At 37.8% G+C, this 18,635-nt stretch overlaps 1 protein-coding gene across 1 annotated transcript in view; it reads left to right on the forward strand.

Annotated features, from left to right (window-relative positions):
• Nucleotides 1-339: 339 nt before the first annotated feature.
• si:ch211-203d1.3 (protein phosphatase Slingshot homolog 3) overlaps nucleotides 340-18,635 on the forward strand; it is a 30,514-nt gene continuing 12,218 nt past the window's right edge. Inside the window, exons 1-7 of the mRNA XM_062999875.1 lie at nucleotides 340-419; nucleotides 4,016-4,053; nucleotides 9,355-9,523; nucleotides 15,885-16,000; nucleotides 16,174-16,242; nucleotides 17,365-17,430; nucleotides 17,653-17,926. Coding sequence (XP_062855945.1) covers nucleotides 372-419; nucleotides 4,016-4,053; nucleotides 9,355-9,523; nucleotides 15,885-16,000; nucleotides 16,174-16,242; nucleotides 17,365-17,430; nucleotides 17,653-17,926 — 780 coding nt within the window. The 5' untranslated portion in view covers nucleotides 340-371. The remainder of the gene's footprint in view (nucleotides 420-4,015; nucleotides 4,054-9,354; nucleotides 9,524-15,884; nucleotides 16,001-16,173; nucleotides 16,243-17,364; nucleotides 17,431-17,652; nucleotides 17,927-18,635) is intronic.

An 18,635-nucleotide genomic window follows, 5' to 3' on the forward strand; every position in this document is an offset into this window, starting at 1 on the left:
ACAAAAGTACTATAATGTGAATTGTACAGTTTACATGAGCTGGTTGGAGATCCCAATTTAAAACTGTCTTGCTATGTTGTGACAGATACTTAAACACTCCTAAATTAGGAGTGGTGTCCACATAATTTTGGCTATACCACTTATACTCGTTAACAGTGATTAAAGCTTAGACAGTTTTCAAAATATAAGATGTCCTATAGAACAAGTAAAAAGTTCTGCTACAGTACCAACATCATTGTTGCATTTAAAACATGTAGTGAAGTTATTATTATTAACTCTTTGCTGAATGTTTTTTCTGACTGTTCCTAAACAGGTGATTGAAGTCCTTCCTATGAGCCACAATCCACCTGAGAATTGTTCTGCTAGTTAGAATGGCGTTAATGACTGTGCATAGAACACCGTCTGTCTGCACAACAACAGTAAGTTTTACAATGGAACAATAGCTCATACACAGTTGGGTTTGTATTCATTTATTTATTTTATTTAATCAGCAAAGCAAATGTAGATTCTCAGACATTACATTATTCTAAACACCTGTGGGTACTTCTTGAATTTACTGACCTGAGGCTTTTCAGCCACACCCATTATTAACAGTTGAATAAAACCAATTATGTTTTTAAAAATCCATATAAAAGTCCTTTCCTGTTCCAGCATGACTGTACCCCTGTATACACGGTCCATTAAGACATGTTTAAGAAGTTAGATTTTCATTCAAAATGCAGCTGCTCGCCTGGTTTTCAACCAACCTAAATGCTGCCATCTCACCCCATTGCTGCCTTCTCTTCACTGCCTTCCTGTAGCTGCGTGCATTCAGTTTAAAACAATGATCATCGCCTACAAAGCCAGAAATGGACCAGCTCCAAACTACCTTAGAGAACTCATCACACCCCGCTCTGAACCACACAACCTCCGAGCCACTTGTCTTGCTCTCATTGATCTTCTACCCAGAACTCAGGGAAGACGTGTATCAAGGCTTTTTTCTGTACTAGCATCCAAGTGGTGGAACGAACTTCCCCTGTCTGTCCGAACAGCTGAGTCTCTCATTGTCTTCAAAAGATGATTAAATACCCACCTTTTTACTAAACACTTAAGCTGAGAAATAACATGTACTTACTAATGCTCTTATTCATTTCTTATTTCTTTAAAAAAATGTTCTAACAGGGTTTCAGCAGATTTGTGTTCTTGGACTGTTGTCTACTTAAACTAGAGTAGAGAAATGTTTACTGTGGAAGCACTTCTGTAAGTTGCTTTGGATAAGAGCGTCTGCTAAATGCCGAAAATGTAAATGTAAATGATATAGGCTTTCACCTGCCCGAACAAAGTGTGCCCTCCGAAATGCCCTTTTAACTGAATGGGCACTTTTAACTGTATCTCCATGCCAATAGTAATGACTTTAAATTGGGATGCCCATTAGCTCATGGTGAGGTGACCACATACTTTTGCCCATATAGTCCAAAACAGTGTGTTGTTACTGACTGATAACACTAGGGAGCATGGAAAGACCAAGTTCGGGTTTAAACAGAAACACCTTAAGAAACCTAAATGTAAAATAACTTCTTAATGATTTTATTTTTGGTCTTGTGAGTTAACATTATACCATCTAAAATAATTGATGTCTTTTTAAAGCCTACTATTGTACCATTGATAAAGCTGTGAATTACTGTTTGAATAGCCTAGAGACCTACCAAGCAAAAACTGTTTATCATCCATAAGAAGGATCATTTGTAGATTTGCTGAAGTCAGTCTTAATTATTTTATAGTTCTAAAGTGGTACAATAGGTTAAGACAGACGTTTTCATAAATATTAGGTGGACAAGACACCTCACAGCTGTATTTTTAGCAGTGCTTTATATATTTAACATAGTTACATTTTTAACTTTTTTAGCTGTTTAAAGAAGTAAATTAAAGAATACTAACTTATACTTAAAATCTACTTAAACGTCTATGTAAAAAATCACCCATTTTGCTGCTGATTCACTATGACAATATGATCTGAGAACATTAAAAATGTAAATAAGGTTTTTTATTTACTAATCTTTAACATTTACACTATATTTACACACACAAGCTCCTATTAAATTAGGGTAGTTTTTGGTATCTTGCAAACATACGAGGTATCTTCAAAAAGTTTTCACACTTTCTCATTTTTCCCAGCATCATACCCACTTTGTAATGCCATCAGCAAAAAATGTTTTTGGTTGAGCATGTAGCCACTGATGCACCACTGCTTTCACATCATCATCACATAGAAATCTTAATCACATAGAAGTTTCTTTGAGCTGTTCAAAAAGGTGAAAATCAGATGGTGCTAAATTCGGACTATAAGCTCTCTCAGTCTCTCAGACCAATTACTACTCCTCCCACCCTCAACGTTTCCAATCAAACTATAAAAGTCCTTTTTGATCGTTTTGAAGATCCCTAGTTTCGTTAAATACAAATTTAAATTAAGACTTTAGAAGATGAAAAATAGTATTGTTAGCAGCATAAACAACTTTTTCTATTGTGTCAGTGTAAACAGATTTAATATCTGTATGTAATATGCAACCAATATGAATTAATGTCTATACCAAAATATCTGCAAAAGCAGATGTCCAAATTATGTTTTAGCAAAACAAATTTCTGCGCTGTCACACATATACAGTATGTTCTTATCACAGCATGTAATTTGCAAGAACAGATGTTAGTACTCTAGTATAAATAGATGTTGTACAGTTGATGTACAGACGCCAACAGATACACAATATTAGCATGTCCAGATGTCAGTACAGTGTTTTTTACTTAAACAGATGTTGGCAGGCGTGATCCATGTAAACAGCGCAACTTGTTGCATTGAGGGTTAATAGATCCAATAAAATATATTTACATTCACAGAATTTAGCAGATGCTTACAGTAACTTGCAGTATACAGTCTAAGCAACTGAGGGTTAAGGGCCTTGCTCAAGGGCCCAACAGTGGCAACCTGGCAGTGGTGGGGTTTGAACCAGCGATCTCCTGATTACATCATGTATTTTTAAACTAAAAACCGAAACTAGTATGTTAAAACTGATAAAATATATGCAGTTAAGTAGGATTTGTTGATGCATTATTGCCGATGTAATCATTAATTAATATAATTAATTAATATAATATAATATAATGAATATAATCAGTATTAAAATAAACAACACACCACATCATTTCAGTGTAAAGAGAAGTGCGTAGTTACAGTCTCATTTGTCTGAACATTTGCACACCCATCCCATCATCTTCATTTGCTTCCGTCATCTCTTTCTACCTGTTTACTTTTGAATCTATTACTTTATTGCTTTTTTGTACAACCATTCGGTTTGTGTTTTATCGGACACACATTGGAACCTTATTATGTTGCACTTCTCCTTGGTATGTATTAATGTTACCATGTGACATTCTATTTTCTTTAAACATGTCTGTTGTAATCAAATTTGTTTTTTCCCCCCTTTGTTCCAATATGTTTGCTTCCCTGCAAATGTTTGTTTCAAGACATACCTGTTGACTTGCTGAGATAAATGTTAAGTGCATGTTGCTTAGAAGTGTTCACCATATTGGATTAAGTTAGTTTCCTGCTGGATTTATTGCATGTAACAAATAGGTCTTGCATGTGTGTACTCTTCCCCTCTCCGTTCTTATTCTTGGCCTCTATGTCTGGACTTGTCAGTTGCATAACAGGTAATGTTGCTTTCTTCATTCGATTCTGTTTTCCTGCTGCTTACTTTATCTTATCTTTTTTCTAGACAGGTTTCCTTGGAGCCACGTCATACTACGCTTTGTAATCATACCACACTATTAAACTTGTGACATATTTGTGGTTTTCTTAGTTTTTCTTTTTAGTGCTCCCTAAAAAGTCTTGCCCCAGCCTGCCCTTTTACTTAACACTGACATACTCAACTGGTTGATACACCAATTTTCATACTCGGTTTACCTGTTACAGTATTCTGTGTACTAGCTCAATGCCAATCCCTGAATACTCTTCATAAATACACTTTTTTTTATTTTTTAGGATGAAAGCATTACAAGAAGAGGGAAACTTCAGAAGAGGTAAATATTTAATATGCAAAATTATTGTACAAAACATATATACAGTAAAGAAAATAAAAAAAATGTTAAAAACTTACTATCATTCCCACTCCAAAGCCTTATTTAAACATCAACCTAATAATCTAGTAACACAGTGTAACAAAATCAGATCTAAAGAAAGCCACAAATAGTTTGAATGATGTAGTTAAAATCCTAAAGTTTCAGCCACACCCATTGCCAACAGGTGTAAAAGATCAATTCTCTAAAAGTATATATAGAAACTCGGTGTTGCCACCGGTCAGCTGGGTGCCATCTAGCAAGCATAATTGGCAGTGCCTGCAGCAGACACGGTTCTGCTAGGGTGGGATGACTGGACTATGTGGGTGGGGTTTTTAAACGTTATGTAAAGACCCTAATTGGCAGAGAGAGAGTCTGTGCATAGTGCATAGGTGAAAAAGGATTCTGCGTGTCGGTTGGAGGAGGTGTGAGCAGCAATATTCCCACCTCTACTGCAATCAGGGATCCCCCAGCAGCAGAAGACAAATTCACTATGCTACATTTGGAGAAAATGGGAGGAAATGCATAAATAAAATAGAAAAAAAGAAATAAATAAAAGTATACAACAGCTGTTTTCTTCTTCTAGAATGCCTGTGCCCCTGTACTTTTAATATCTTGAAGCATAAGCATGGTTCATAAAACCTTGGTTCGAGTGTGGTGTTGTGAACTGCACAACCCTTACCTCAAATAGACACGCTTTAAAGCTGTTGTCGAAATTATTATTATTATGATTATTTTTTTGCAGTTGTAAATACAAGCAAGAAATTATACAATAAGCTCTTTGTGATTTTTTTTGCACTGTTGCCCAGTTGCGGATTCCAAACAGGGAATGAAACTCAGCATGACCTACTCAGTCAAGTTACCAACCATGGTTTAAATAGATTTTAACAACTGTAGTTACTACAGAATTGCAATGCCATGTGTCAGGTTTTATAGGGAGATTTCAGCTTGTCAGGAGCACCAGTCAAAGGCTGTGCAGGACCAAGATACAACATTTACATTAATATTCACTAAAGACTACAAAAAGAGCAAAGCAAATCCTTTGTCATGCTTGTGCATTTGAATCAAGAAATGGTAAAGTTTTAAGTCATCAGTTACTGACATTGCTTTAAAGTGACATTTTAGTGAGCAGGGATGTCTCATATAGAAAACTTACGAGACATTTTCTCATCCTTTGCTCATGTCCTTAGCAGAAGGAAGCACATTTAAAGCAAACAGGAACTTCTGATGAAGAAAATGATTTCGACTTCAGTATTGCTGCTGTTTTTAGCTATGTTAGTACAGTTTTATTAAAAATGTGGTATACAGTACCATAATCCACACAAGCAAAACTGGGTGTGAAATGCATACGAATTTGGTTTTTAACCATGTTTGGCCAGAGACCCAATTCCCATAGCTTTTTAGTCTATTGCTTTATAGTAAAAATTTATATTTTAAAATTTTTTATTTTATTTAAAGATTAAATGTAATAATCCCAACAAATCAACCTATTATACGAGGGCTCTTCAAAAGTTTCCGGACTTTTTTTGGTTTTGGTTGGAAACGGTGAGCGTGGGAGTAGTAGTAATTGGTCGTGTCAGAGACTGAGAGAGAGCGTATAGTAAGTGGTGTGCGATACTGCAAAATTTGGTATCGATCCAATACCAAGTAAATACAGGGCCACTTATTTTTCTTAATAATTAAAGTAGATGCATCATCAAATTGCTAAATCTGAATGAATTTTTATGACCTTTAAGTGTATTATTGTAATATATGCATGTACAGCAGCTGCTCTCAGTAGGGCTGTAAATAAATTCAGTTCTGTTTACATTTATAAGCACAAAGTCAAAAGAAAAGATCTCTCAACCACCAAAACACAATCACACAGAATGAGAGCCTGACTACATGCTCCAATTTATTTGCGTAGGATGCGCAAACTGCATAAGGTACGACCTTATAGTTTACAGTATTATTTCCATAAAATTTACCCTATTTCTGCATCTGCAAAGCAAAGTATTCAAAAACTTACAATCTTCCAATGCCTACCAATGTACTGATGTCTGTTAGGATTTTAACAACGTGACGGTACCACAACAAAACACAGCAGAGCAGGAGGGGAGGAGCGAGGTGTGCATGTTAGATGTGAGAGGAGCGCAGTCTGTACAGACATGGTCTTGACTTTCTGATGAAATGGGAGAAACATGCTGAATGTTGCAGAGAAAAAGTACAACTAAAGTATCGATCCCATCACACTAGTATTGATCCAATACCAACGTTGGTATCGATAATATCGATATTTGGATCGATCTGCCCACCATTACTTATAGTCCGGATTTAGCACCATTTGATTTTCACCTTTTTGAATGCTCAAAGAAGCTTTAAGGGGAAGAAAATTTTATGTGATGATGATGTGAAAGCAGCGGTGCATTAGTGGCTACACGCTCAACCAAAAAAAATGTTTGCTGATGGCATTAAAAAAGTTGGTAAGAAGCTGGGGAAAACGCATTGGAGGGTGACTAGAAAAGTGGTCATTTTATTTATTTTTTAATTTTTTATAAATAGAGTTAAAAAAGTGCAGAAACTTTTTGAAGAATCCTTGTATAATGAAACAAACTTCATTTAAAATAGGTGATATCATGAGTATGAAAATAGCATGGCATTAAATGAATTGCTTCAATTATTAAAATAAGATTCTTACCAAATATTTAATAACATTGTCCATCTAGTAATCCATATTAAATGTTGTCCAAATAACATCTGTGAGCCGATATGCATCTCAAATGACAGTACATTACTACTACGGTTGATGTTTAGGCTTTCTTTACTAGTTACTTATATTAACTTAACAGTACAAGAACAAAACGTGATTGACTAACATTTGAGTAAAGGAAATTTTGTAAACATTATCCATCAATTGATTCAGCGGCCTAATATGCTAGTCCATCAACACATACCCAGGTCTCATTTGTTTTAGCTGATTGACTATACTAATGCAATCCTTGTTGTGATTGAATTAACAGGTACAACTGGAAATCTGAGGGGAGGGAGGCAGTTAAATTGGGATGCAACTTAGCGAATGCTAAAAATACTTGATAAACAAACAAAGAAAAAGCAAAATACTCAGTTTTTGAGTCATCAATCAGCTTAAAAAGAAAGACAAATTTAACTTAGCTTTACATTTATTTATACATAAACAATGTTTAGCTCCCGGTTTCATCCCTGACACTACAGTAATGTCACTTCAAAAGTGCTTTCATGCTCGATATATTGCCATGCTCTAATGGCTTTCTGCCACGTTGCCTACATACTATAACGTTTTTTCCACCACCTTCCTCCATCAGTATATGTTACAGGGAGGCCAACATGCTTCCATACATGTGATTTAAACAACACAGGAGGCTTTTCAATTTCTTTCTCTTCCCTAGCAGCCATTACTGACATTGTTAACTGCTTATGTAAAAGTGGGCACTTTGTCTGTATCTTTCCACTGCAACTTTGTTACTAGGTAACAATTGTGTGCCTTTAACTAAGTAATATATTTGTAAAATGGTTTTAACACTAACACTATAAAACTGTATTCCACACTATTATGGTTAAACTGGCTATTTATCTTCAGTTGTTGTGTAAACCGAACCGTGGGGGTGATCTGTTTGGATCACAGATTATCCATGGCCCGTTACACCACTAACTGTTAGTCTGTTAGGTTAAGTTAGGTTAAGTAAATTAGGTTACACAATGATTAAACCACTGTGAACTTAATAACCACACTTAATTTGCTTCAGCTGTGATGTGCTATATAAACACTGCCCAGAAATGTGTTTGAGGTGTGATGGAACTATTGTGAAAACTAAGGAGCTGTCACAGATAATTTTATTGCACTGTAAGGATTCTAACACCTTGAACATTCCCAGATACAGAATTGGGAGTGCTGTCTAAAAACTTATGACACAGCAGCAAACCTGTCAGGCTATGTGAGAAATCTCATTGTTACTGCAAAAGACAGAATAGCTTAATGAAGGCTGGGATAAATGTGTTAGTGGCAACTATAAAAACCATTACTTATAGTTTGTTTGTTTATTAGGATTTTAACGTCATGTTTTACACTTTGGTTACATTCATGACAGGAAATGATAGTTACTTATTACACAAGGTTCATCACTTCACAAGGTTTTATTGAACACAATCATGGACAATCTAGTGTCTCCAATTCACCTCACTTGCATGTTTTTGGACTGCGGGAGGAAATCGGAGCACTCTGAGTAAACCCACGCAGACACGGGGAGAACATGCATACTCCACACAGAAAGAACCCAGACTGCCCCACCTGGGGAACGAACCCAGGATCTTTTTGCTGTGAGGCGACAGTGCAACCCACTTAGCCACCGTGCTGCCCCATTACTTTTAGACAACCACTGACTTCATGGCTGGACTCTACTCTTGATCAAAAAGCACAGAAAGTGTCAAATGGAACTTGGATAGGCCTGCAGTTTTGGGACACCATTTCTATGGAGTGACGAATCAAAACTGGAGCGTCTTTGCCAGTTCCTGCAGCAGAAAAACTCAAATCATCACTGACCAAGCTTCTATGTTTCTGGTCATAAGCCTCACCTTTCTTGTTCCAAATCACTGATCAATATGGCAATCTTGACCATGTAATCGGCCTCATGGATTCAGAATAATGCCTTGGTATTTTGGTAAAATTGGAAATGATTGGACTTTGATCAAGACAGTGATCCCAATTACATATCTAAATACCAAATGCTATACACATCCCCATAATACATTTTAAGGTGAGAGGTGTTGATTATTTCTGATTGGAACTGTATGTAAACACTCAAAGCATTGTAAGACAGCAGTATTGGAAGGATTATTGTCTACTATTGTCTTGCAATAGTTATGGTGTGACAGTAGTTTATGCATAAATATGTGGGTACATTTAGAATGTAGGAGAGCAAAGTTTGTTAAATTATGGTTTAAATTATAATGATATAAAATATACACAATAATGACATTATTTTGTTAAGGAATGTTATCTGTTATAGAGCAGCAGCAGGTAAGCCAGTATAACAATGAAAAGTGCATAACCCTGTTGTTTCTATAAGGCTCAATTGGTGTTTCTGGTGCATTTTGTAAGTGTTAAGAAAGCAAAGTACCAGTAGGAAATAAACACAGACACAATAAACGAGTCAAATTTCCAGAGGTGGTTAAAATCCAGTCACTTAAGATAATTATTGTTTATAGTAATTGACTTCAAACGAATGCTTTCTGTCTTCTTCTTTTTTTAAGGGAGAGTTTTGCCTTCATCAAGGGTGCAGTACTTCTGCTAGAGGAAGGAGCCAGGGTGGGGCCACATGAGGATCCAAGCACTTGCGTCGTGGGTGGAGCCTCTAATTCTAAACAAAGGCATTTGCATGCCATGGTTTCATTGCTAAGGCCAGAAGACACTGTCAAACTGGTGAGGCATGTTTATTAAAGCACATACAACAATGTTTTGACCTACAGTTAGGTGCAAAAGTCTTGCGATTGAGAGCTGTTTGTGTTTATTAAATAATAATAGATTTATAATATTATGAACAATGTGGTGAAGAAACAAAGCATTAGTTAAATAGAAATGCACAATAAAATTTGGCATCACATTGGTATAGGATCATAAAAAACTGATTTGCATTAGTCCGATGTATAGAATTGGTTGATATTTGTATGTGATGTGCTTATTGTATTTTGGGAGAGATGTCAGACAGTGCATTGTTCTTTTACTTAAATGTGACGTTTTGCAGTTTTCCAAGCAGAGTTAAACAGAAATAAAATTGCGCTGTACAGTGGTACCTTGTAACTCAACGTCCCTTAAACTCAAAATCTCTTAAAATCTTTGAAACTTGACGCTCTTCATCGAGAAATTTGTACCCTTAAACTTGACGTGTGTGGGATTGCCGTTTTGTTTAGCGCTTGGCTTGAGTGGTGTGGTAAAACGTCATCAAAGTGCGAATATGAGACGAATCTGCATTTGTGTGGAATAACTGTCAAATCCACTCCAAAAGTGTCCGCATGTATTGGTGTTAAGCTGGATTTTCCCCGTTTCACTTTTAAACTTGTGTTATAACTCGGGGTTCTGAGAAATTGTGAGAATCAGCTTTTTCGAGAGAGTCTAAAATGCGTGAATGTCAATAAGTCACGTTATGCCGCTTCTCACATGAATGTGCCTTTACTGAACGAAATATGCTATTCCAAGATCAAGCTTCTCCACAATTAAAAAGCGTTAGGAAACAATAAAGAAGTAAAGGTAAAGAGCAGGTTTTATTGTATTTTGCAGTTGTATTTGTGTTTTTTATACGGAGTGTCTATTTGCACCCGGGTACACATAGCATTCCCCACACAGTACAGCTATTCGTACCCCAAAAAGAAAAAGAGCAAACAAACTCAACTGCGCATGTCTACCAACAATATATAAACACTATACAGGTACATGGACATGCTAAAGGTCAAGGGATAGCAGTAAATTGATCATGAAGTGGCGTTATCTGGGGACGGCTTGGAAATGCCCATATCTGTATAAGTTGTGAGGTATTATCTTGTGAGTAAGGCTGACCACTGGTGCTCATGGCAAGGCGATGCAAATTATTGGCGTTTGAGTGAGGCAATATTGTGGGTACCAGACGGGTGGGACATTTAACATTCCTTAATCCAGTGTCACATGTACTGGGAATATGTCATAGAGGGACCAGAGATCCTGCACCTACAAATACCACTGACCTGTGGGTGGGTGTCCAGATGGCACGGGTCAACACCCCTCCAGATATTTCCGTCCACTTGTGGAACCAATGCCTGCTGCACTTAGCCAGGCTAAAGGGGTACCTAACATGATACTAGTTCCTGTACCAAGACTTTTGGCATGTCAGTATATATTGCTATTTTACACCTGGGTGTAGATAATGTATAATGTAAATAATACAATCTGAAAATATTATACAATCTGAAAATAATATAAAAAATAGTGAAATTATTTGTAATCTTGTGATATTTACACCTGGGTGTAAATAGTATAAATTGCTGTTTACACCAGGGTGTAAATTGTACACTTTGCTGCTTACACCAGGGTGCAAATAGCATCTGCCTTTTTTATATTATATTTGTGTTATTTTTAGTGTTTAAGTGTCAAAAACAACCCCATTATTTTACATTAGGCTAAAGCATACACAGTTCCATGGGACCATGGAGTTAACAAGTTTCCCATACATACTTATTGAAAAAAATACCTTGAAACTCAACACCTTTTAAACTCGACGGCACTCCCAGAACCAATTGACGTTGAGTGTCAAGGTACCACTATATAATCCTCCCTACTTTAAGTAAACATCAGCATTTTTTATTGTATAATGTTAAAAAGCAATAGACAAGCAGACATACATACTGCTGTACTCATGTGGCTTTTCTTTTCTACACCCTGTAACATATTAATAATTCATGACATGTCACTATGCCGTCATCACTTAGTTGGCTGCACGGATGGGTCAGCTCTCTTCACTGTCCCCTGTCTTGTGTTGATTGTAGCAGTCTAGTCCCTGATGATGCAATCATTGTTGTGATATTGTCAATCCAGCTCATTCTTGGTCTTTCTCATCTTCTGCAAGTCCTGTCATAACACTGCCTTCAGTGTTGTCATGTGGGTGCCTCAGAGTTGCTAGAGTTCTCTTTTCTTCTAAATAGTGAGCTCATATCAGCCTGATTCTTTATCATCTATTCTGGCTACCTGTCTCGCTCAGAATTCAGTTGAAAGTTCCCCTGCTGAATTTTCAGTACATAAATCTACCAGTGTCTGACCATTTTATTTTTTCACACCGTGACCATATCTCCCAAAGACGTCACTTTCTCCTTCATCTTCTCCAATTCTTGCATTGAAATCACTGGTGATCACAAGTAGGTTTTGCTTGGGAGTCACTGCAAATACACCTTGACTCTCTTTGTAGAATCTTGTTTGTCAGTAGTTAGTGCGTAGGAGTGGATAACAGTCATATCTCTTGACTTCGTAGCAAATGTGGCCGATATGAATCCCAGTGTGCTCACAGGGCTGTCGGACGTTAGGCATCTAGCAACCCAGACAGCAATTTTATGATGTTCACATCTCTCTTTGCCTGAAAACAGCACAGTGTGTCAATTCAGCAGCTTGAAGTGCCCAGCGCCTGTCCACTTTGTCTCAGACAACCCACAACTGCTGATATTTAGTCTCTCCAATACACTATCAAATACTGATAACTTGCTAAATGAATTGTGATGCCAAATCCTAAACTGTCCTATTTAGTGTGTCTTCTCATCTTTTTTCTCATGTGCTTTACTGCATCTCCTCTCTCTTTTGCAAACTTGGATGAGCCAGTTGTACTTTTTCAATGTCTCTCACAACAAGTACAGTGGGCAATTTATCCTGGGTGATGCCCAAGCCAATATGGCATAGTTTCCTGGACTACTCATTTGTGCTCTGTCATATATCTGATCATATAGCCTGACTGAGCATCCCAATCTGTTATCAACCCTGCAACCGACTCAACTTTGCGCTAGATTTACCCAGCAAGTGCCTTGTCATGAAAAGCAACAGAAGTTTTTAAGAACTGTACTGAAATCCACAGTTGTAGTTCCCCATGTCTGGGGCTGTAATCACTCTTTGTCTGGAACTTCCTCATTGACCTTATCTTCAAGGGAGACTTTGCCAGGAGCACAGGTCCAGACAGTATATTGCTCTCAGACTTGTAGGTACAGTCAGGCCTTCTCCAGGAGAAGAATAAATAATGCAGAATGTGCAGAATACTTAATAGGACTGGGTGTTACAATCAGCGAAAACGTATCACAGCTTTTAATTTCAGTGGGGTTGAAGATGTCCTCTTGGGAGGGATTTAGTGATCTCTCAGAGTTGTTTCCATCACTATGACACATCATTTGTGAACCCCTGCCTGATAGGGTGTTTCAGCCTTTTATGATAAGACATCTTCAGCCTAGTCCAGCCCACCATAGGCTGATCAGACCTGGGTGTGTGTTGCATGGTGAGTGAGTGATCATTTGCCAGCCCATTCGTTCAACACAGCCAACCCACCAGGATGTACATTTATAATGTAATTGTATCATTAACATTGGTCTACACAAGGTTAAGGACAAACTATTTTTAGAGAACAATAAACTTACCTATGCCATAATTGAAGTTTAGGTGTGACATGTAAAGACGTATCCTTTATCAAGTCTGGGTTCATTTCATTAAAGAAAATCTTTCTGTAAATAAAGTATAATTCTTGAAAAAATGAAAAATTATGTTAAATGCTAATCTGTGAATTGTATATCCACTTTGACCTGTGTTTAAATGAAAACAAAATGTTTAATGTTCAACTTTATTATACTTCAAAGAAGTCTGTACAAAAACAAAAACCACTTTTAAATGCCAGTGACATTTAAACTTTTAGACAGCATTGCATTAGAAATGGCATGCTTCCCGAGATTCTGAACTCCTCGGTTTGAAACTCGGCCACAGGTCGGCTGGGCGCCATCTAGCAGGCATAATTGGCAGTGCCTGCAGCAGACGCGGTTCTGCTAGGACGGGATGAACAGACTATGTGGGTGGGGTCTTTAAATGCTGTGTAAGGACCCTGACTGGCAGATAGAGAGGCACCTGTGCAGAGTGCATAGGTGAAAAAGGGTTCCGCTAAGGGCTGCGCACGGGTCGGAGGAGGCGTGAGCAGCAATATACCCACCTCGACCGCAATCAGGGATCCCACAGCAGCATAAGACAAATTGACTACACTAAATTGGGAGAAAATGGGAGAAAATGCATAAATAAAATAGAAAAAAAAGAAAAAAAGAAATGGCATGTGTCTATCACAATCAGTCTAAGAAAACTTTAAACTGAACAGCAATCTATCAAATCTGTTTTTTTACGTGAGTTCAATTAAAAGCAGTTTTAGGGCAAGATATTATTATAATATTTCATCAGAAAGATTTTATTTCTTATTGAAGATGTACAGTGGATTCAGAAAATATTCAGACCCCTTGAATGTAGATTTTCATGATTCAGCTGTGGCAAGGCATAGATCAAAGCAAGGTTATAAAGCAATGTCTAAGGCTTTGAGTGTTCCCGGGGCCACAGTGGACTCAATGATTGAAAAGATTGACATAACTTTGAATTCTTTCTAGTCTTCAAAGAGTTGGTCATCCAGGCATTTTGGGCATCCTGACAAGAATGGCCTTGGTATGGATGTCATCACATTACCACCACCATTTACTTTTAATATGACGTTCTTATTGTGGAATGCTAGCCTTATACCAGATGTAAAAGTGCTCTTTTACTGTTGACTCATCAGTCCCAAATAAACTGTATTGAAAGTCTAAGGAGTTTGGATGTTTTTTGGCAAATGCAAGATGAGCCTTTATGTTCTTTTTTATGTGAGTGGTTTTGCCTTACAACTCTCCCACTGATGCCATTTTTTCTGTGTCTTTGTTATTGTGGAATCACTTAACTGAAAAATGTGAGGCCTGTAGTTTTTCTTATGTCCATTTGTGTTCTGTTCGTAACCTCCTGAATAAGTTGTCTTGATAACATTTTGGTAGGCTGGCCACTCCTGGAAAGGTTCACCACTGTTCCATGTTTTTCCATATGTAGATAAGGGATCTAACTGTGGTTTACTGGAATCCCAAAGCCTTAGCAATGGCTTTATAACCCTTTTCAGATTGGTAGATTTCAATAGCTTTGTTTTACATCTGTATTTCTGTAGAACGTGGCATCATGTGTTGCTTTTAGACCTTCCAGCCTGCTGCACATTGCCAGACAGGTTCTATTTAAGTGATATTTAGATTTGTGGCAGTAATCATGCGTAGGTATGGCTAATGAAGTCGAACAAAACTGTCAATTAAAGTTAGTTAGTGAAGCTGGTTGATTAAGTAGCTAATGGGGCAATTACTTATTTACGTAGGGCCACTTAAGGCTGAACAGGACTTTTTTTATTCAAAAATGAAATTGAAAACAATAAAAGAAAAAATGTGTTTACTTGGGATATTTTTTGACCGGTTTTAAAAGCAGTTTGATGATCTGAAAGACAATTGTGAGAAATATGAAAAGAAATAGAAGAAATTGGGAAGGGGATAAAGTCTCAAAATTCCACTCAATAGTCAAAAGAAAAGAAAAAGAAATTGTTCCTAAACTGTTGGTTATTTGTTTACACATGTTGTGGCAAATTCAGCCCAATTGTACTTGTAAATGCATTCCTGGTGGGCGGCACGGTGGCTAGCACTGTCGCCTCACAGCAAGAAGGTCCTGGGTTCGAGACCCAGACGGGGCGGTCCGGGTTCTTTCTGTGAGGAGTTTGCATGTTCTCCCCGTGTCTGCGTTTCCTCCGGGAGCTCCGGTTTCCTCCCACAGTCCAAAAACATGCAGTCAGGTTAATTGGAGACACCCTGAATTGCCCTATAGGTGAATGGGTGTGTGTGTGTGTGTGTATGTGTGTCTGCCCTGCGATGGACTGGCACCACGTCCAGGGTGTTACTGTGTGCCTTGCACCCATTGAAAAGCTGGGATAGGCTCCAGCAACCCCCCCCCACCCTAATTGGATAAGCGGTTAAGAAAGTGAGTGAGCATACCTGGTCTTAATTTACCCCTGTTCCAACTTTTCGGAATCAAATTTTTAATAAGCAAAAATGTATGTTTAATTAAAACATTTCATGTTTAATTGAAACCGCTTCTTTTTGCTTTTTATCAATAAAGTAGCTTGATGACTAAATGTAATTTGATTATTCAGATTATATAGTTGCAAATATGTAAGTAAAGTGTTCTCTTATGTCTCTCCTAGGCTGTTTGTTTGGAGTCAGCAAGTCCAGTCAGAGTAAGATATTTAATTGTTGTTACAACTGCCTCTCGCAAACATGAGAGCCTGCTGCTCGGCATGGACTTCCCAAATGTGCTTAGGTCAGATAAACAAACATCACACATTTTAATGCTTTTGTTATTGGATGCACTTGCTTGTTCTGAGTTTGTGTCATGGGACTAATCTTACATGTTGATTTAATAACTAAGGCACCATTTATACAACCTATTTTAACCTCTCTGTTTATCTGTTCCCCTTTGTCTCATTCTCTTAGTGATGAATGCACAATTGGTCTTGTACTACCTGTATGGAGTGACACACAAGTGTATCTGGATGGAGATGGGTAAGAGCAATCAATGTAAAGATATTGTTTAAAAACAATATCCAAGGCTTTGAGTTTTCTTAAACAAGAATGGCCTTGGTCAGACAATTGCAGTTAAGGCAATTAAAGTTTGGACAGTATGAAAAATGCAAAATAAACCCCAGTGTTTCTTACATTTACCTTGATTTTTATTTTACTGCACAGAGTAAACAGTATAAACTTAAGATATGTCATTTTTTCTGGTCAACTTCATTTCATTTGTTAATATACATGCATTTCAGGCCTGCAACACATTTTAAAAAGGTTGGGATGGTAAAGCATTTACCACTTTGTAGTTTTGTCATTCCTTTTCACAACAGTTAATATGTGTTTCAGGTTTTATTTTGTCCCATTCTTCCTTCAAACATATCTTAAGTGTGCAACAGTACAGAGTTGTCATTGTTGCATTTTAAAATTTTAAATACTGGGGACAGGTCAGGACTGCAGGCAGGCCAGTCCAGTACTTGTACCCTCTTCTTCTGCAGCCATGCCTTTGTAATGTGTGCAGCATGCAGTTTTGCATTGTCTTGTTGAAAAATGCATGAACGTCCCTGGAACAGATGATGTCTTGAAGGCAGCATATGTTGCTCTAAAATGTACTTTTCTGTATTAATGCTGGCATCACAGAAGTGTAAATGACCTTTGCCAAGGGCTCTGACACAGCCCCATACCATGACAGACCCTGGCTTTTGAACTTATTGCTGATAACAGTCTGGATGGTATTTTTCATCTTTGGTCCGGAGAAACTCCTTGCCTGTGTAGGTATATCAGCTATTAATGAATGGTTTTGATAGAGTGCTGTCTGAGGAATCGGAGATCACGGGTGTTCAGCTTAGGCTTGCGTCCTTGTCCTTTACACACTGAAATACCTCCCGATTCCTTGAATCGTTTAATAATATTATGCACTGTAGAGGGAGAAATATGAAACATTATATTAAAACAAAAGTTCAATTATTTTCTCATGCATTTGTTGACAAACTGGAGATCCTCTGCCCATCTTTCCATCTTGGACTTGTTCCTAAAAATAATAATACATATTTTTTAATCATTTCTGTGTGATGTCTATTTACTTATCCTTTTTTTATGCCTCCCCCTCTCTCTTAGTGGTTTCAGTGTAACTTCTGCAGAAGTATCAAGAATATTCAAACCTGTATCTATTCAGACAATGTGGTACGTTTAACTATTAGCTTGTTTGACTTTCTAGAACCAAGATGTTGGTCTGTGATGTTGGGACACCTACACATTACACCAACATGTTGGCATTAATATGCTCCTCAGCACTCGGTGACCCCACTCTGTAAATGTGTGAGGTCTGACACTTTGTGGCTATGTTGCAGTGGTTTCTAAATGCTCATGTGTATATGTGTGTACTGTCTGTGTGTTGGTGTCTAGGTCAGTGTTACAAGCTCTGCATGGTTGCTGTGAGCGGGCGGTGAAGGGGGCTGTGATTCCAGGCTGCGGGTTGGATTGGGCTCAGCATTACACGCAGCATGTTGAGTCCAACCAGCACTGCTTGAATGAGTGGAGGGCCATGACTGGTCTCGAGTCGGTACGCAGAGACACCAAAGGCCATAGCACAGAGAGAGAAAGAGTGGAAAAAGAGATCAAAATCCAGCTTAGAGACATCATGAGGACTGAGGACCTGGAGAACATCACCTCCAAACAGGTACAGTGAGAAAGATATTTTACTAAATGAAAACTAACACTCCGTTTAAAGATTGTTGTATACCAGTTGGTGAATAAGTGTAAAAGATTATATCAATATAATATTGTTTTTCATACTGCTACTGCTACACTGCTACTTAGTGTAAGAAAAAATAAACAAACATATACACTGATCAGCCATAACATTAAACCACCTCCTTGTTTCTACACTCACTGTACATTTTATCAGCTCCACTTACCATATAGAAGCACTTTGTAGTTCTACAATTACTGACTGTAGTCCATCGGTTTCTCTGTATGCTTTTAGCTTACTTTCACCCTGTTCTTCAATGGTTAGGACCCCCACAGGACCACCACAGAGCAGGTATTATTTAGGTGGTGAATAATTCTCATCACTGCAGTGACAATGACATGGTAGTGGTGTGTTAGTGTGTGTTGTGCTAATATGAGTGGATCAGGCACAGCAGCGCTGCTGGAGTTTTTAAACACTGTGTCCACTCACTGTCCACTCTATTACACACTCCTACCTAGCTGGTCCGCCTTGTAGATATAAAGTCAGAGACCATTGCTCATCTATTGCTGCTGTTAAAGTTGGTCATCTTCTAAACCTTCACCAGTGGTCACAGTACACTGCCCATGGGGTGCTGTTGGCTGGATATATTTTTGGTTGGTGGACTATTCTCAGTCCAGCAGTGACAGTGAGGTGTTTA

The sequence above is a fragment of the Trichomycterus rosablanca genome, chromosome 8 (genome assembly GCF_030014385.1).
Source record: "Trichomycterus rosablanca isolate fTriRos1 chromosome 8, fTriRos1.hap1, whole genome shotgun sequence".
Taxonomy (NCBI): Eukaryota; Metazoa; Chordata; class Actinopteri; order Siluriformes; family Trichomycteridae; genus Trichomycterus; species Trichomycterus rosablanca.